General features: G+C 60.6%; 1 protein-coding gene across 6 annotated transcripts in view; it reads right to left on the bottom strand.

Annotated features, from left to right (window-relative positions):
* Positions 1 to 240: 240 nt before the first annotated feature.
* The window catches only part of TTC7B (tetratricopeptide repeat domain 7B), a 265,511-nt gene continuing 246,269 nt past the window's right edge, over positions 241 to 19,482 (bottom strand). For all 6 annotated transcript variants that reach the window (XM_043920987.1, XM_043920988.1, XM_043920989.1 and 3 more), the window contains one exon: positions 241 to 1,309. In XM_043920987.1, the coding sequence (XP_043776922.1) occupies positions 1,088 to 1,309 (222 nt within the window). In that variant the 3' untranslated portion in view covers positions 241 to 1,087. The remainder of the gene's footprint in view (positions 1,310 to 19,482) is intronic.

Here is a 19,482-nt window from a genome sequence, read left to right as displayed (position 1 = left end):
GTCCTGATCCTCTGTTGGAGGGAAAAACTAGATGTTGACTGGCCAGGCCTGAGTCACATGTTCCAATTCCAGGCAACACCAGAAAGGAGAATTCCCCCAGTAACATCAGGGCAGGGCCTCCTCGTTCAAAGGGCTGACCCATCCAGGGCGGCCCCCAGGCACCGAAAGCTCCCTGTTCTATGAACTGAGTCTTAGGCTCTCTCTGGTCTGTGGGTTTTCATGAAAAACACAAGCCATGGGTCCGTTTAAAAATCATTTTATTATTAACATCATCTTTCCATTTAGCCAAGTGTCTGTAATGTATAAGGAATGTCGGTAAATATTCCATTTGAAGCTTCTTTGTACATATTTCCATCGATAAATAAACTCTGAATTCACATAAAAAAGTTAAACTTAAATAACTCATATTTCCTTCTCTTGTAACAGGCATATATTGGCAAAATATAAATATTCTTGGACTCAGGCTTTGTTCTAAGTGAGGACAGTAATTTATCACATGGTACAATTATTGACAACAAAACCAAGAAATTGTCAGCTGGTGTCCTGGCTTGGACTAGTTACTGAGGTGGGAAACAGAAAATTCACATTTGGTTTCTTGGCCAAGGATAGAGCGGGAGTGGTGATGGGGGGGAGAGAATAGTTTTCTTTACAGCTCTGATAAAAATAATCTGCTCTGCCACTGAATTTTAACTTTGAATATATTCTTCTACATTTGCGGATTAATTCCATAATCATGTTACTTAAAACTCGGATGTCAACTAACAAAATATGGCACGTAATCCATTTTGAACCACGTCAGTAGATTCGAGAACTATCATCGGGCTGGCGGGAACGGCAACAGAAATGCACATGGAGGGCGGTGACTGGTCACACACTCGTCCGGGGCCTCGCGCGGCGGGGAGGCCGGGGCTGCTCCGAGCGCGCGGGGGGTGACGGGGCAGGGCGCGGGGGAATGACCGGGAAGGGCGCGGCGGGGCCGCTCTGAGCGCGCGGGGCCTGACGGTCGGTGGGGCCGCTCAGAGCGCGCGGGGGATGACGGGGAGGGCGCGGCGCGCGCGGGATGACGAGAAGGGCACGGCTGGGCCGCTCAGAGCGCGCGGGGGATGACCGTGAAGGGCACGGCGGGGCTGCTGGCCTCCAGCTCCAGGGCCGTCAGGAAGCACTCGGTGGCCGCCGCGTCGTTGCCCTGAGCCTGCAGGACCTCGCCCAGGCCGTTCCAGACCTCGTGGGCCGTGGAGTTCACCTGTACCGCGTCCCGCAGGATCTTCTCGGCCAGACTGTAGCGGCCCAGCTGGTGGAGGATCAGGGCCTGCAGAGGCAGATAGACAGACAGTCAGAGAAACGACGCTCTGGACTCTGAGCTGTCCCTGAGCTTCGGCAGGCTTATCGGAGGCAGGCAGGTGTCACCACCCGGCCAGGCACAATGGAAGTTCAAGTTCTTCCTGTGCTCAGGGCGGGAGTCAGAAGGATCACTCAAACCATGAACTGGACGAAGTCACAGACATTCAGCCATTTGTGAACACCAACAAAAAATGGTTATTTCAAAAGGTTCACCCAGGAATGCACCATGTGGAATGGCCACGGTCTGTCTGTGCTGACTCATGGGTCACGCTGACACCCGCCTGCACAGAGGGGTGCTTGCCATCTTTAATTTTTTTTTAACCTCAAGAAAAGTCACAACAAACAGAACAGAAATGTCAGTTGCTCACAGTCCCTACCCTGGCCGCACCCTGATCTCACTGTCCCCTCCAGGCTCGGCCCCCCGCACAGCTGTCGCTTCAGTTTTAATCAGAGCACACGTGTTGGTCCCCAAATATTCCATCCTAATCGTGTTTCCAGGTTGTGGGTCTCCACAACTGACATGCCCGCACTCTTTCATCCAACAGACACTCTCATTACTCAAGGACTCCCTCGCGGCGAGACACCCAGGCTTCCCAGTGTCAAGCGACTGAACAACCCCGCCCCACTTCGCAGGGGCAGCAGGCCCTGGGGGTTGCCCCATTGCACTTCCGGGCTGAACGGGGGGCGGAGCCCTCCTCGCCACTCTCTGTTTTCGGGTGTTACGGGCCATCTTGGACTGCCCTGCTTGAGACGAACTGCAGCGTCACTTTGTGAGTCCCTCTGGCTGTGCAGCGGGGCTGCAGCCGTCCTGGTTTGCTCAAGGCTGCACCTCACCAGGGGCCACGGGCAGAGCCGGGCTGTGCTGCCAGAGGGTTGGCTGCGGCCCGAGCCACAGCCACCAGTGCCCTGAGCTAACACTGCAGGGGCTTCGGCCTCCTAGATGAGCTCCTGGAGCGGGTACGGGCACCCTCGGCAGGCAGTGTCCAGGCCCCCAGGGCTGTGGCCTGGGTCGTTCTCAGAAAGCACCCTGACGGCCCAGAGCCGTCGGCACCTCTGAGCACCCGACGCGGGCTGTGAGGCTGACCCAGGAGCCTGTGCTCAGAGGGTGGCAGCCAGGACACCCGCGGCCTCAGCAACGAGGGTGGCGCCTCCGTCCTGGGTGGGCAGGTTCCTGAGTGAGGAGGAGGAGGAAGGCTCGGGAGGAGGGAGGCTGTCCTCCCCGGGGCAGAGGACAGTAAGCCCAGGGTTAGGTCCCCTTTTCAGAGGGGAAAACTGCGGGGAAAACACCATGTGTTCCCTTTCTTAGTAACATCATCGTATCTAATGACATCACAGGGGCCTCACTGGGGTCTCGGACAGTAAAGAGTCCGTCTGCAATGCAGGAGACCTGGGTTTGAGCCCTGGGTTGGGAAGACCCCCTGGAGGAGGAAATGGCAGCCCACTCTAGTATTCTGGCCTGGAGAATGGCCAGTACTCTGGCCCATGGACTGAGGAGCCTGGCGGGCTACAGTCCATGGGGTCACAGAGAGTTGGACACGATGGAGCGGCCAAGCACAGCACGGCAGAGCAGACAGGCTCAGAAAGGCCCGCGTCTCGCCCGAGGCCCCAGGGCCCAGGAGTGTGGGCTGAGGCCCCAGTGCTGTCCTCCCCCCTCAGCTTCTCCCGCTCGCTGCCGCCGCTGGCTCTTTGAGACACCGGCCCCCAGGCACCAGCCCAGCTCCATCTGAGCAGAGGGGCGCCCGCAGTGCTGAGCGTCCCTCCCAGCCCCTCCTTCCTGCAGCTGTGAGGGGGTGGCTCCCCTCCAGGGCACAGCCTTTCTCCCGTTTCTCTGCTGTTCGGGAGCACCCTGCGTATTCGCTCAAGGACCGGGGGCCTCCTTGCCTCCCTGGGGGCCACAGGCCGGCGGTGACCTTGAGGCTTGGGGTGGCTGCAGACACCGAAGGACTGGGGGTCCTGTTAGTCAGAAAGCAGACCCGTGAGATGAGACTCAGGAGCACCGGGACCTTGGTCCACGGGGCCTGGAGGTGACTGCTCCCAGCAGCGATGCTCTGACCCCACCCTACTGGAGTGGGGACAAGGACACCAGACCACTAGCCGGTAATCTTGTTTCGAAAGCGGAGGCTGCTGGACCCTGGGGGCTCCAGGGGCACATGGCAGGGGCAAGGGCACCCCTCCGAAAGTGCCTGCAGGAGCCAGCCGTGGGCTAATCGGACCCACTGTCTTCAGGGCTCGCCAGCTAAGGACCTTGTGATTCTCTAGGGTTCCTAACGGCTTGGGAATCTCCAGCCCATTCCTGGACTTATATTTCAAACGTAGGAACGAGCTCCCATTTCCAGATGACCTTGAAGCTTCCTGAGCAGTCTGTTTAGTGGAATTAATTCCTAAAGCCGGGGCAGCTTGGGGAGGCATCACAGACTTGCCAGGGGCTGCCAGCTCACGCTTGGCAAGGGAATGAAAAATCGGCCTCTCCCTGGTCCCCCAGTGAGCCAAGGGCGGCTCAGAGATCAGGCACATGGTGAGGGCAACCAGAGCACGCCCCGGCCGCGGCTGAGTCAGTGCTAGGGGCCAGCGTCGCCGGCAGGTTGGCCAGAGGTGGGCTGGCACCTGGACACACCTGGCCGTCTGGACCAACGCGCCTCAGGAGCCTCTCTGCGTCGTGAGGGGCTTCCATGTGCCCCTGTGCCCTGACACCCCCTTCATTCTTCAGGTCCCGCTTCCTCTCTTCTCCAAAGATCAAGGCTTCACCCTGAGGCTGGCACTCCACTGTGCTCACCCCCAGCCGCACCCCGCTTTCTCCAGGATGAGCCTCTTGGCTCATCCAGGCTGATCCGTCAGCCCAGGTATTTCTGCAGGACACAGCGTCCACCCCCCTTCCACCTCCCCAACCTTGGTCAGTCCCGTCTGGCCCCTCTTGCTCTAGTCCATCTCTAGAGTCCAGCTCTAGTCCATCTGCTTGAAGTCTTAACAACCACAAAGTCCAGGCCACACCGCCCCTTAGGCAGCACTGTGCGTGCATGCGTGCATGTGTGTGTATATGCTAAGTCACTTCAGTCGTGTCTGACTCTTTGCGAACCTATGAACTGTAGCCCACCAGGCTCCTCTCTCCATGGGATTCTCCAGGCAAGGATACTACAGTGGATTGCCAGGCCCTCCTCCAGGGAATCTTCCTGACTTGAGGGATCAAACCCACATCTCTCATGTCTTCTGCACTGGCAGGCGGGTTCTTTACCAGTGGTGCCGCCTGGGAAGCCGTTAGGCAGCTCTAGCCAGCAGCATATTGAAAAGCAGAGACATTACTTTACCAACAAAGGTCCATCTAGTCAAAGCTATGGTTTCTCTAGTAGTCATGTACGGATGTGAGAGCTGGACCATAAAGAAAGCTGAGCACCGAAGAATTGATGCCTTTGAGCTGTGGTGTTGGAGAAGACTCTTGAGAGTCCCTTGGACTGCAAGGAGATCCAACCAGTCCATCCTAAAGGAGATCAGTCCTGGGTGTTCATTGGAAGGACTGATGCTGAAGCTGAAGCTCCCAATACTTTGACCACCTGATGAGAAGAACTGACAAATTTGAAAAGACCCTGATGCTGGGAAAGATTGAAGGCGGGAGGAGAAGGGGACAACAGAGGATGAGATGGTTGGATGGCATCACCAACTCAATGGACATGAACTTGTGCAAACTCTGGGGGATAATGATGGACAGGAAGGCCTGGCGTGCTGCAGTCCATGGGGTCGCAAAGAGTCAGACACGACTGAGCAACTGAAATGACTGACTGACCCAGTGGCATTTAGCTCCCACCTCCAGCCTTCAGCCGAGCAGGAGACAGAGAATTCGATGACTGACATATTTCATTACCTTAACAAGTAACCCTTACCTCCATCACAATCACAAAGACTCACTGAGTGACTGCCCAAACCCCAGCCGTGCACTGGGACACAGATGTGGGCAAGAAGCCGTCCTGCTCTCAAAGCTGGGGATCCGGTGGCAGTCCCAGGGTGACCGAGCTGTGTGGCCGGCACTGGGCTCTGCCTCAGCCGCCAGAAGACCCCACTTCACCCCACTGTCTGCACGTTGGGGCCGCGGCGGACAGGCCGGCTCCTGCCTGAGATGCCTCTGCTGGAGTAAGTGGCGGAGCTGAGACACGGTTGCCACGGCCATGCCCCCGACACTGGGCCCTGGCTCCTCCTCTGAGGGAAGACATGCAAACGGCCTGTGCCTCTGCCAGCCCTGCCGATTCCGGGGCCACCGGAGATGGGGGCCTGCTGGGGCCGGCCTCCCGAGCAGATAGGAGCCCCCGAGGAGGCGACTCGCAGTCTCTCTCTCCAGGCACAAGTGAACACAGCTTGCTAAACTTGCAATTATTATAATCAAGTGTTTTGTACAAAGTAGACCTTGGTGAGGCACCACACTGGAAGTGAGGGATTAAATTAAACCTGTTCTTTCAAAGGAGACAAAAACGGACTTGGCGGGTTTGAGGATGATCAGCGTCTTCCTCACTCACAGCTTTTATGTGCATGTTGAGACTGCTGCCCAGGGACAGAGCCCCTTGCTGCTTGTGGGAGTGACGTGCGGGGACCCTGGCTCTGGGGGGCACCTCAGTCCACACCCAGGACAAAAGCCCCTTGGAGATCTTCTTTTTTAAATTTAAAAAATGTATTTATTTTTCCTTTTTTTGGCTGCCCCATGCGGCCTGTGGGATCTTCGTCACCCGACCAGGGATCGCAATGGTGCCCCCTGCGTTGGAAGCACAGAGTCTTAACCGCCAGGCCCCCAGGGAAGAAGTCCTGCCTCTTGGAGATTTTAGATGTCACTGCGGGGCTCTGCCCAAGTGCCAAGCCAGCGCTTCGCTCGGGGGTGCACTGGGTGTCCAGACACTGGCCCTGCGGGACCGCTGCTGGGGGCTCCTGAGCTGGGGGGACCCAGTGGTGGCGGTGGAGCATGTGGAGCCCGAGAGGGCAGAGGCAGGTCACAGCACGGGCCCCCGGCCCCCCGGCACTCCCGCGAGTCCAGCTCCACCACGGACTCGGGCGCCTTGCTCGGGCCCCAGGGGCTCTGCCCGCATCATGGGGACAAGGCCTGAGACACGAGAGGGCAGCGAGGCCTGCGTGAGGCCTGGGAGGCTCAGTGACATAAGCCTTCGCTGACCCGTCCCCACGGTCAATGCTGCGATTCTGAGCATCAGGCGCTCCCGTTAACGACCGCAGGGCAGGGGCTCCCAGACGCCGGCGGCTGATGGCCCGTCCCTCGGCCGGCGCCCTGTCAGATCAGGGAGCCTCCAATTCGCCTCTGCCTGTGCGGCACCCGGGGCGGCCCAGCACCCCTAGGGCCTCGGTGAGCGTCTGCTGAATGGATGGAGAGACGGATCGGGGACGGCGTGGGTGCTGTGCGAGGGGAGGAGGGGCGGGGGGTGGGGGCCAGCTCCCTTCCCTGCGACGGAACCCTGGCACCACCGGGCCAACCTCTCAACAACAACCCTCCCACCCGTAAGCTTTGCTGGAAGAGATGATCGCTCTGCGAATCAGACACGGGGTGCCCCCAGCCCTCGTCAATCTCCCCAGCCCCAGCTGCAGCCCGGCTGTCTCGAACCCTGTGACTCGCCCTTCATGGTGTGGAGTTTCCACAGTGATGGAAACGAGAGGTCCCCTCTCCATCAGGAGTCTGAGTGCCTCTCTGACTTCCCGCTAGAAAGATGCAGGAGGTGTCGGCTTCCTCCCTGAAAACCAGCGTAAAGGCGGCAGGGGGCTGCTGCGTCTCTTTACCCCCAGTGCTGCCCCCACCCCCAGCCCCAGGACTTGATATCTATGTCCTGAGGTCTGGGTGTCCCACACTGCAGCCGGCGGGACCCTCAGAGCCCAGGCAAGACCCTCAGAGGATGCTGGGACCCCCAGAGGATGGCGGGACACTCCAAGGATGCCAGGATCCTCAGAGGGAGGCGGGACCCCCAGAGGATGGTGGGACTCTCAGAGGGTGGGGGGACCCCCAGAGGCTGGTTGGGACCCTCAGAGCCCAGGCAAGACCCTCAGAGGGTAGCGGGACCCTCAGAGGGTGGGGGGACCCTCAGAGGCCGGGCTGGCCAGGTGATGGGAAATCCTGGGTTCAGGCAGGCGATCTGACCATCGGCTGCAGCCTGAGACAAGGACTCACAAATTCAGGGACCTCACGCTCAGAAACACCAGCATCAACATTGCCAAAGCTCAGCGTGACGCACTGACCTAACTGAAGAAATGTCAGATCAAGCCGGCCCCACGCGCTATCAAGGGACATCCACGAGAAGGCAGCTCGGGGCAGCCTGTGCAGCTCAGGCTGGGGTGGGGGGCTGACGGGGGCGAAGGCGGGCAGGGGGAGTCCTGGGGTCCCCAGAAGACGTGGGGTTGCTGGATGTTCTCCTCACTCTGAGGCCCAAGAAAGCTCTCAGTAACCTTCCAGCCCATCTCCAGCCTCGCCTCCCTCGATTTGCCATTGCAATCGCGTGCCCTGTTGCCACCGAGAAGGACCTCAGCGCCTGCGCCAGCCCTCAGGAGGGCACCACGGCGCCCGGAATGACCTCAGAGTCTCCGCCAGCCCTCAGGAGAGCCCCGGCTCTGCGGAACCGCCGCCCCAGGCAGCACCTTCCAGGGCGCTCACCCAGCTCCCCAGGCCCGCACTTTTCCACTCTAATGGCCGAGAGACTCCCGCTGACTGTTTTAAACGTCTCCCAGGTTGACTTATTTCTTTATTTGTATCCACCTTCCCCAACAACAAGGCAGACAGGAGCAGCAGCACGGGGCGGCCGGGAAGTCAGCGCTTCCCCACGAGGTGCCCGCAGCGGAAAGTTCGGCGCTAATCACCCCCTGGAGGCTGAGTCCTGGCCTCGCTCCCCCCCCAACCCCAGGGAGGTGCCGCCCTGCGTGTGTTTGGGAAGATGGCCAGAGAGTGCTGCTCCAGGCCCGGCCTCCCCCGACCCTCACCCCGAGGCCCCGGGACCCCCGGGGAGCACAGCGGCCCAGGAAGCCGCCTGGCTCCACCCAGCAGTGGGTGGGGTGGGGATGGTGGGGGAGACATGACCCGAGTCCCAGCCAGCGGAGTGGAGGTTCTCTGTGGTCAGGAACAGCTCACACGGGACCACCACATTGCTCGGGCTGCCCTGGTGGCTCAGCCGGTAAAGAGTCTGCCTGCAATGCGGCAGGCCTGGGTTCCATCCCTGCGTCAGGATGATCCCCTGGAGGAGGAAATGGCAAGCTGCTCCAGTGTTCTGGCCTGGAGAATCCCATGGACAGAGGAGCCCGGCGGGCTACAGTCCACGGGGTGGCAAAGAGTCAGACACGGGGTGGCAAAAAGTAACACATACACACTGCACTGCTAAGCTGACAGGCTTCCTGGGAGAAGCCGAGGGCGGGGGGCCCTAGAGACCCAGCCCCATCCTGCAGTCCGGGCCAGGACCCCTTCCCAACAACCCTGACACACCCCCGTCAGGCCCCTGTCTCAATCTGTCCTCAGACGGGGTGGGGGGGTCACACCTTTGAAGCATCACTACACTTGGGTCTGAACATTTATCACCAACACAATGAAAACAAAACACTGTCCTGTTATTTCCAGCAAGGAGTCCTGGCTTTCCCTGGGCCGGGAAGCGTCACAGTGGTGCAGGGCAGGTCCTCTCAGGCCAGCTCCGCCGTCCACCACCAGATGTCCAACTTAGGCAGAACCTTCTCTCTAACCCCTTTCCTGACCTCGAAAACGAAGGGGTGGAGGAGGTGATCTCCAGATGAAAATTCGAAGGTTTGGTCAAATTTTCCAAACAACAAGTATTTTTTGGAACATCAGCTACATACCAGTGAAGAAGAACTAACAAGCCTCTTGATGAAAGTGAAAGAGGAGACTGAAAAAGTTGGCTTAAAACTCAACATTCAGAAAACAAAGATCATGGTATCCGGTCCCATCACTTCATGGGAAATAGATGGGGAAACAGTGGAAACAGTGACAACCTTTCTTTTCCTGGGCTCCAAAATCACTGCAGATGGTGACTGCAGCCATGAAATTAAAAGATGTTTGCTCCTTGGAAGAAAAGTTATGACCAACCTAGACAGCGTATAAAAAAGAAGAGACATTACTTTGCCAACAAAGGTCTGTCTGGTCAAGGCTATGGTTTTTCCAGTGGTCATGTATGGATGTGAGAGCTGGACTATAAAGAAAGCTGAGTGCAGAAGAATTGATGCTTTTGAACTGTGGCATTGGAGAAGACTCTTGAGAGTCCCTTGGACTGCAAGGAGATCCAACCAGTCCATCCTAAAGGAGATCAGTCCTGGGTGTTCATTGGAAGGACAGACGCTGAAGCTGAAACTCCAGTACTGGCCACCTGATGTGAAGAGTTGACTCATTGGAAAAGACCCTGATGCTGGGAAAGATTGAAGGTGGAAGGAGAAGGGGACGGCAGAGGATGAGATGGTTGGATGGCATCACTGACTCGATGGACATGAGTTTTGGTGAACTCCGGCAGTTGGTGATGGGCAGGGAGGCCTGGCGAGCTGCAGTCCCTGGGGTCCCAAAGAGTCAGACACGGCTGAGCGACTGAACTGCTCTGAGCTGAGCTGCATGCCTGGTGCGTATCTGTTCTTTCAGGGCTTAAACCTTAACTGCGGGAACAAAAAGAAAACATGGCAGGCCAGGAAGGGGGTGGGGGCAGCAGCCTGCGGCCCGGGGAGGGCTGCCTGGGGGAGCCATCCTGCGGGGGAGGCCCTCTTGGGTGGGGGGCCCTCCGGCAGTAAGATGGACACAAGCCGCCCTGGAGGTGTGGTCCCTTCCACCGCGAGGCCCAGCATGGGTGGGAGAGAGAAGGGGTCTCTGAGTCTGGGAGACCCTGGGGATGCCCGTCTCAGTCCCCAGGGACCTGTGTGCCCTGGAGCCCAGCGGGCGCTTGGTAAACACTGCTCGTCCGAAAGGCGGCCCCGGGCCCTGGTGCCCAGGACATATCGGCGCTCGGGGGGGGCCGGGCCTGGGCGCCCCCCCCGGCCCCGCCACACGCTCCCCGAGGAGGGCGAGCACCCTGAACGCACGCCTGGGAGCGGCGGGGCCGGGAGCGCGCCGGGGCGTGTGGGGCCTCCAGGTCCCGGCCCTGCAGGTTCAGTCAGAGTCTCACGATGGACCAGCAGTGTGACCGGCCTCGACGCCCAGGGCCCAGGGATTTCCGGGCAGTCCTGCGGGGCCGCCGGGCACGGCCCCCCCGGAGGGCGCTGATACCCTACCTGTCGGGGGACGCGGTCATCCTGGCCAGTGGCTGCCCATCCCCGCCGAGCGCTGGGCATGAACTATTTTTCCACTTTTACACAGGAACAAACAGGAATGATAAGACACTTTGTGACGAAGGGAGGACAGGAATTGATAAACCCTGGAAAACTCTTTTTCCACAAATAACAGGAGGACTCAGCACACAGAGTCCAGGCAGGAAGGTGGGTGGGGGTCCGGGGGAAAGTCCCGCTGCCCGTTTGCTGGGACGTGGGGCCCCTGTTACGTCCGCCCTCCCGGGCCCCGGCCTGCCCTTGGGGGGCTCAGCAGTGGACGTGGAGCAGCTGCCCCCGCGACCCTTGGGCCGCAGAGCCCGTGGGACAGACGGCCTGGCCTCCTCCCCACACGGCCGAGTGCTCACGCTGACCGCCCCAGAGACAGAGCCAGCAGCGTCATTTCCTCAACACTCCCCTTTCCTGTGGAAGGGCAGGGACGTGGCCGTCCCCTGCAGAGAGGCCCTCGGGGCTGAGTTGAGGTGCTGGCCACCTGCCCTTCCACAGAGTTTGATGCCAGCGACTTGAAGTCTGCACGGCACGAGCCCCGGTGGACCCCGGGGGTGGATGGGTCACCTGGATGGAGGGAGGGGGTCAGAGGGGTCAGGGGCAGCCGCTGCAAACCGCACCTGTGGTCAGGCCACGTGACGCACACGTGGCCTCAGGGAAGGCAAGGCTCACTGGTCCCCGGAGGCGGCCACTCGCAGGCAGGGGGACCTGCCCTCGGCTCCGCCGCCCAAGGAGCGGGGGTCTGCTCTCAGCCCCCATGGCCCACTCGGAGACCCCTCTCTGTCTGGGGGGCTTTGCTGAGAAGGGAGCCCTCCCCATCTCCCAGAGGGCAGGGGCCCTGGGACACCCAACATCCACCTGCCGGGCCCCGGGGGCCTGGGCACGTCGCGCGGTTCTTGTAGCCGCTTCCTGGAGCCAAAGGAAGAGGCCAACTCCTAACAGCCGCCAGGCGGGAGCTCCCCCCACTGCCTCGTGAGAATGGGACTCTCATGTCTGCAGGACAGAGGCCACACGGCCGTCCAGGGTCGCAGGAGCGGCCAGTGGATGGCAGAGCTACAGCTCAAACGTGGGTCTTCTTGGCTCTAAAGGGTGAGCGCTGCCAACCACCCCGGCTCCCGCCCCCCCGGACGGAGCTGCGTGTCTCCCGAGCCTCCCCTCCCGACCGTCTCCACGCAGAGGGGCCAGGCGACCCCGCCGCGCCGCGCCCCGAGCACGGCTGCCCGTCCCCGGGGGCTCTGCCTCGCGGATGGCCCCTGCTCCCCTGTCCTCTGCCTCCCTCCCTCCTCAGCTGTCTGACCCCAGGCCAGTGGTGTGCAGCAGACCGGCCTCCAGAAGGAAGACGCCCTGTTTACAGTGTTCGCCACCTTCCGTGGTGTGAACACCCACTCCGGGGCCGAGCTCCTGGGACATCTCTGCAGGCGAGCCTGTGAAGCGGGGAGTGGCGTGGTCCCCAGCCCCACGTCCTCTGATAGCAGGAGCCCCGAGGCCCCAGGACAGAGCTGCGCTGGGGCCGGGGACACACCCGCCACAGCGGCCGGAGCTCACTGTCCTGCGGGCCGGGGCGGGTCAGCCCCAGGATGCTGCTGTCTCCAGGGCTGAGGGCGGAAGGGAAGAAGCGTCCGTCTTCTCCCCTCGTCAGGTGATCTGACCTCACTACTTGCGCTAAGTCACTTCAGCTGCGTCATTCTGTGACCCCGTGGACTGTAACCCGCCCGGCCCCACTATCCACGGGATTCTCCAGGCAAGAACACCAGGGGGGTTGCCACGCCCTCCTCCAGGGCATCTTCCCGACCTGGGGATCAAACCTGTGCCTCCTGCTGCAGGCAGGTTCTTCACCGCTGAGCCCCCAGGGAAGCCCTGGGCAAGCTGAGGGCGTCGGTGAAATGCCCTTGGAACGCCCCGTGCCTCTGTCTCCTCCCCTTCAGCCGCCAAAGGCTCCCTGGGCACGCAGCCTCCTGAGCCTGGCCCCTAAAGCCAGCGTCCCTGCGAGCCGGGCGGCCTCCTGCTGTAGACGCGGTGGGCGCCGGGGGGACAGGGTCAGCAGGAGGAACGGGGTTGCAGCGTCAACCATCCCAGAGGCAGAGACTGGTCCGTCCCCTCTGCGTGAGACACTGGCGGCAGGCAGCGAGGTCTAATAGCGTGTGGGAGCTCTAACTAGAGAGCCAGTTACAACGCCACTGACCTGCCTGGCTTTGACAGGCCTGGGAAAACACGTTTGTCCTCAGAAAGAAGCAGGTCTGGCTTCTGGTTTGTTCCGAGAGATCCCGCGGGGACAGCTTGCTGGCACTTTGGTTCCAGCCTCTTGCACCTGTCCGGGTGCCCGCGGCCCCAACAGAGGGGATCAGAGGGAATCTGCGGGGACTCTGGTCCCTAAGGGGGGCTGCTTTCCGCCACAGGCCTGCTTCGTGCTTCTGTTTATGGAGAAAGACACAGCCTGGTACCCACGGGCTCCCCCGCGGGGCCAGGCAGGCAGTTTCTGCTTCATCTGCAAGGACGTCAGCTGGCATTGCAATCACGGTTCTCTTCAAGACAGACGTCCTGGCAAGGCCGGGCCCCAGGCTCGGTGCCTGTGCGTCCAAGCTTCCTTGCAGAAACAGGCCCTCTGATCATCAGCCTGAGTCACCCGCCCTCCCCGGGGAGGCGGACACCTGGCAAGAGACTCAGGTCTCCAGGAGACAAGGAGAAGGGACGGCGCACGTTTCTCCCGAGAGCCAAGGCCACGCTCACTGTCAGACAGCAGGGGCCGAGGTGGCGTTAGAGGCAGCGCTGACACGGGGCAGGGCTCACAGGCCCCGTCCTCTCCTGTGCACAGGCCTTCCGGATGACTCGGGGATGTTCCGAGAGGCTTGGAAGCAAACAGGACCTGCAGAGGTGTACCTTAGAGACAGCTGTTCTATAAACACCAAGCGGCTGAGGAAGGGGAGGGGGGGTGCAGATGGGAGGAGAGGGGACCTCGTGACCGCCAGCGGCCGGCACAGTGACCGGGGCAGAGGACCCAGGGAGCAGGCAGCGGGGCTGGGGCCCCGGAAACCGTGGCAGGGGGCCATGGAGCTAGCAGAGCTCCCAGAGGGCGTCCCTGAGCTCCCGGAGCTTTCTGAAGCCCGAGGCCTACGTCTGACGGCTAGCTGGGTGGGGTGGCGCTTTCAGACTCAGGTTCCAGCCTCTCCCCAGGAGGCCGCTGAAGCCTCTGGAGGCCCCGGGCAGCCTCCTCACCCAGCACTCAGCCTGGAGCCGCTGTGGGCCTGCACCACTCCTGGTCAGCCAGTCTCTAAGGGCAGGGGTCTGCGATGCCCAGCCCCGAGCAGGCTCCCAGTCTCCACCTTCCCAGAGCCCGAGGGTTGGAAACCCGGAGATCCTTGGTGTTTCATCACAGGTGCATGTGGCATTCCTTCTAAGCAATGGGCCCAAAGACCTAGGGAGGACATCCTGCTACAAGTTTCCCCCAGGTTCTGCTTCTGGTTTATCTTCACCGATATCAAGGATATCAGTGTCCACCAGAGTGGACGGGTGGCAGTGAAAGCCTGGATTAAAATTCCCTCACCCCCACCCTACCCCCTTGGCAACAGAAGGGATGCCAAAGATGGACCTAGAGACATTCCTGCACACACCCAGACTCCCAAACCAGCGCTGAAGCGCGTGGATCTAGGCATTTCCAGGGCTCTGGCAGCTGTGAGCAGCGAGGCTGCAGAGCAGGGAGACATCCCCGGGCGACGTGAGAGGCCGGAGAAGAGACAGAGGCTTCACCCCAGGTGGGAGCCGAAGAGGAAGGAGACAGGTACCGCAGATGCTGCTTGACGCGCTGACAGGGTCACTCCCTTCAGCCCCTAAAAGATGGTGAGAAATCCTCTCCTCCTCCAGAACAAGGGGCTGAGTTCTCTGGGGCCAGGGTCACCGTGCAGGAAGTTAGGAAGCTGATCCATTTCACCCTCACCCCAGCCCAGGACGGCAAGAGCTAGTAACCTGTTTAACAGATGACAGAAGTGCTCAGACCCTGTGACCCCATGGACTATAAGCCTGCCAGGCTCCTCTGTCCATGGGATTCTCCAGGCAAGGATACTGGAGTGGGCTACCCTGCCCTCCTCCAGGGAATCTTCCCGACCCAGGGAGCAAACCCGCATCTCTTGTGTCTCCTGCATTGGCAGGTGGGTCTGTTACCACTAGCGCCATGGGCATGAAATCTTCAAAAGTGATGGAGTTAGGATTCCTGGGGGGGGGGGGGGGGGGGTGGGGGCGGCTGCCACTCAGGGCTGTCTCTCCCTCCCCCGTCCGTCTCCGCATCCCTGTCTGTAAAAGGAGTTGCTCAGATTAGGGAATCCCACGGGCGCTCTAAACCCTGGAGTGCCCTCCACTCTCTGGGGAGCTCCAAGTCCAAAGGCTTTCGTCTGCCACCTGTCCACTCTGGCCCCTCATCCTTGGTATCGGCGAGGAAAAACCAGAAGCAGACCCTGGGGGAACTTCTAGGGGAGGCCCTCCCTAGGCCTTTGGGCTAAAGAGTTTAAGTTCAGACTGTCAGAAAGTCCGGACCACACGAGGGAAGACACAGCCCAGCGGGAAAGTCCAGAAACATCAGTGAGGCGGCATCTCTGAAAGCAGCACCTTCAGACAGGCCGAGGCGGCCAGCCCAGGTGGCCCCAAACGCCGAGGGAGGACCGGGGTGCTCACCACGCCCTCGGGCTGCCCAAACGCCCGGGAGGAAACAGGGCTGCTCGCCACGCCCTCTGGCTGAGTTCAAAGGCGGGCAGTGGGGGGAAGATGCTCAGGAAGCCAAGAAAACAGCGGGGAAGTCCAGGGAGGCCTGAAATAAGGAGGGAATTAGGAACCAGATCTAGAGCACAGGACGACCCTGGTAAATGAAACAAATCTGGACCAAATCCCTGATCCAAGCTACGGAGCAAGAATTGTGGCAGGAAGGTGGTGGAAGCGGAATGTCAAAGCGTCGTGGAAGACTGGAGCAGAATTTCTAAGAATAAGTGGTTTGGGTAGGGTACGTCAGATTTTAAATAATTTTAGATCACCATTACTAATGAGACACTGAACCACACTGCCTGTAATTAGTCATCTGAGAGTACAAAACAGAAAATAGAAATAAACAAAAGACCCTGATGCTGGAAAACAGTGAAGGCAGGAGGAGAAGGGGATGACAGAGGATGAGATGGCTGGATGGCATCACCGACTCGATGGACATGAGTTTGAGTAAACTCCGGGAGTTGGTGATGGACAGGGAGGCCTGGCGTGCTGCGATTCATGGGGTCGCAGAGAGTCGGACACGACTGAGCGACTGAACCAGAGTACAGCATGGAAAACAGAACTAAACACAGAATTCTTTCTTTTTGTTCCCTTAAGTGGCTACAAAGGAACAGCCGGTGACATGGCTTCCATTTCAGAGCCTGCGCCGCGTCTGCGTTGCTTCTGGGTCTGTGACTTCAGCCCTCAGTGAAGTCAGGGGTGGCCCGAAGCCACGGAGGCCTGGCCAGCACCCAGAAAATGCTGCAGTGGGAGGGGAGACCCAATAATGAAGCAGAAAATGTCTGCAGAGACGATGCCCGCACCGAATGAGGCTGTTGGGGCTGGGAGGATGCCTAGGGCTGGGGGGTTGGGGAGGGGGGCGGCGAGAACAAGACCACAAGCCACACAGGGCTCCTACGATGCACAGCCCAAGTTCCAGAGTCCCGGGCAACACGCCTTTCGCTCCAGTGAGGACACACATGCCCAGCAAGCTGAAAATGCCCTCAGTTAGAGGACACAGCTCCAAAAGGAAGGGAAGACGTAGCTAGCACCATAGAAACCTCTCAGTTACCTGCTTCTTCCCCTAGGTCGTTTCCAGTACCCTCCCCCCTGACTCAAGCGTGCTCTCCCCTGGGTCCACCCCCACCCGCTTCAGCAGACCCGCTCTCTGTTTCTGCCAGGCTGTCGCCTCCCACCCAGAGACGGGTGCGTGCTAGGGCGCTTCAGCCGGGTCCAACTCTGCGACCCCATGGACTGCAGCCTGCCAGGCGCCTCTGTCCATGGGATTCTCCAGGCAAGAATACTGGCGTGGGTGGCCATTTTCTCCTCCAGGGGATCTTCCCAACCCAGGGATCAAAGCCACGTCTTACAGTTGCATTGGCAGGCAGGTTCTTTACCTCTAGCACCACCTGGGAAGCCCCAAAGCAGGCACTCTGCAAACCCAGTTAGGGCCACGTGGTCTCCCCTTCCCCTCCCCAGAGAAGCCGCCCTCTAAGCTAGCGTGAGAGCAAAGAAGATACCGCGGTGCTGCGGAAATAAGGAAGCTGCTTCCAACTGGGTTTGGGGTGCGGGTCGGGGGTCAAAGAAGAATCCCCCTCAGTCTGGGACCAAGAGCAGAGGTGGTCTCGCCTGGAATGGGACACCAGCCCACAGTCTATGGGGGGGAGCCAGAAGGAAGGGCTGAGTCACCATCAGGGGACCAGTGAGCATCCCTGGGGAGAGAGGACGTGCGTGGGGGGGTGACCCACAGAAACCCCACAAGAGTTCACCCGGCCAGGGTGGAGGGGTCTGGGTGTCCGCTGTTTTCAGACAGGAAACGAGGCTTAGTGACACTCGCAGGGCGCACGGGCGGCTGTCCCTTGCTGGACTGGGCTGTCTCCAGGGGGCGTTACCCGGGAGGCCCTGGTCTCGAGGGAAGAAGGTGGGTGAGCGGCGGCCCCTGAAGAAGCTCCCTGGCAGGAGGGGCGCCGCCTGAATCAGCACAGCCCCTTGGCAACGCCGCCCCCTGCCCCCCCGCCCTGCTTCGCCGCACCGGGGACCACCTGAGCCCCCGACACCCGTGTCGGGGCTGGCCTTGGGGCCTGGCACGGAGCTTGGCCTCGACAAGGCAGGGCCTGGCAAGGGCTTCGACAAGGATGGGTGGACTCTTTGTGAGCTGCCCTTTCAATCTCGGGTCGGGAAGGTGGACGTGGTCGGGGGTCCGCGTCTCCCATGGGGCCAAGAGACCCCGAAGCCCCGGCAGGCGCCTGCCCTTGGCCGGGCCTCTCACCGCGATGCTGCTCCTGGGGATCGAGGCCACGGCGACTCCAGTCCTGACTGTGGCTGGCTGTGGTCCCAGTCCCCACGCCCCCCAGACGGGTTCGAGGTCTGGCATGGAGGAGTGTTTGGAGATGACAGGACAGAGTCTGAGCATGAGAGGGGCTGCCGCTGCCCCGTCCCAAGCCTCGGGCGGAGGGCTGCCCCGCAGCCTTCTCTCGCATTCAGCCCCCGGAGCAGGTCTGAGGGTCCCCGCCAGGCCCGCACACCCGGAGCCCCGCCCGGGAGCCTGGCACATCCTCCTGAGACCATTCTGGAACCCGCCGCCCGGAAATCCCATTACTCAGCCCCACCTAGGCCTCCATAGCACCCCCATCCACGGCCCCCCGCCACGGCCCCCCCACAGCCCACCTCCACGGCCTCCCCTCCATGGGCCCCCATCCACAGCCTCCCCTCCACGGCCTCCCCTCCACGGCGCCCCCACGGCCCCCTCCATGGTCCCCCTCCATGCCATTTCCCGTCCTTGTGGCCGATGGTACCTTGTGCCAAGGCGGAGGCAACAGAGAGCCGGTGAACCTGACGGACGAGAACTAGCCTGTTCTCACGGGCTCTGCTGAGTCTAGCGGTGGGCCCCCAGGCTTTGGGCCGGGCCTTCCCTCACGAGAGGGGAGCGGGAACTGTGAAGGGCACGGTCACCTGTCCCCCCAACTCCTTCCCAACCCCCGAGCCAGTGGGCACCCCCTAGTCTACGCGGCCACTGCGCTGCCAGGCCAGACGCCTCCCCCAGGGAGCAGACAGACAGCTCGTGTCGCTTCAACCAGTGCTGCAGGGACTGCAAGGGAGGTCGAGGGGCCGACACCTCCTGCCAGGGTGGGTGGGCGGGCGGGGAGCCGGGGCCAAGAAAGGCCCCCCTGCGGCAGTGATCCCCGAGTCTGCACCGTGAGGCTCCATCCCTCCTGCCTGCCGGCGGAAGTCTGGTGCCCGCGCGGCCTCTGCGCCGGGCCGAGGGCCCAGTGCAGCCTGGCCACGGGCCAACGTCCACGGCAGCCAGTCTGGCCGCCCCTGAGCCCGGGCAGAGGTGACGCCTTGTCTCTACCTGAGACAGGTCAGGCCAGGAGGCCTCCACTGTTTCTGGACCCCTTTTAGCTGTGATGACCAGGGCAACAGGCTCGAAAGCCACAGTCAGAAAGTAATACTTGAAAAAAGTACCACGCTTCTGGCCAAGCATGTGCATATGTTCTTACTTCGGCTCCTCTAGTTGCTGAAATTCGGTTCAGGGGGAAAGCCACTCCCAATGTTAGCTCCTCTGGAAAAGAACTCCCCTCAAATAGATGCAGAGGGGCCTCCACCACGGGCAGGTGGACCTGAGCTAATGCTTAGAGAGCCTGTGGGACTCAACCTGCAAGACCACACCACCAGGCGGTCACTGTGATTATCCCCATCCTACAGCTGAGGAAATGGAGGCACAGAAAGACTGAGGGACTTAGACCACACAATCGGGAAGCGATAAGGCCGGGACCCAGGCGGCCGGCCCCGGCGACATGCTCTTGACCTCTGCACTGTCCTATCGTTTAAACTCTAGACGCATAACAGACTTGACTTTCAGTCCTGGCTCCGCTCCTAACTTGAAATGTGACCTGGGGCAGGTCACCAAGCGCAGTCTTTCCCATCAGTAAAAATGAAATTTTCTCTTTCACCGCATCTTGCAAGAATAAACATCAGACATGGAGGATGAGGTTTTAAATTTCTTTTCAGAGGTGAAAAGAAGGTTATGTTCATGCCAGGGATTCCCAGTTCTCAGAAGGGCCTGAAGCTGTCAGAGTTGCTAAGAGGCAGTGTGCGCCATGAACGGGCTGGAGAACCAGCAGCTACAGGAAGCCCTGCTCCCTCCTCTGTTAGTCT

The sequence above is a fragment of the Cervus elaphus genome, chromosome 12 (genome assembly GCF_910594005.1).
Source record: "Cervus elaphus chromosome 12, mCerEla1.1, whole genome shotgun sequence".
NCBI lineage: Eukaryota > Metazoa > Chordata > Mammalia > Artiodactyla > Cervidae > Cervus > Cervus elaphus.
Note: the sequence above shows the minus strand (reverse complement) of the source record. Positions and strands in the feature narration are given on the sequence as shown.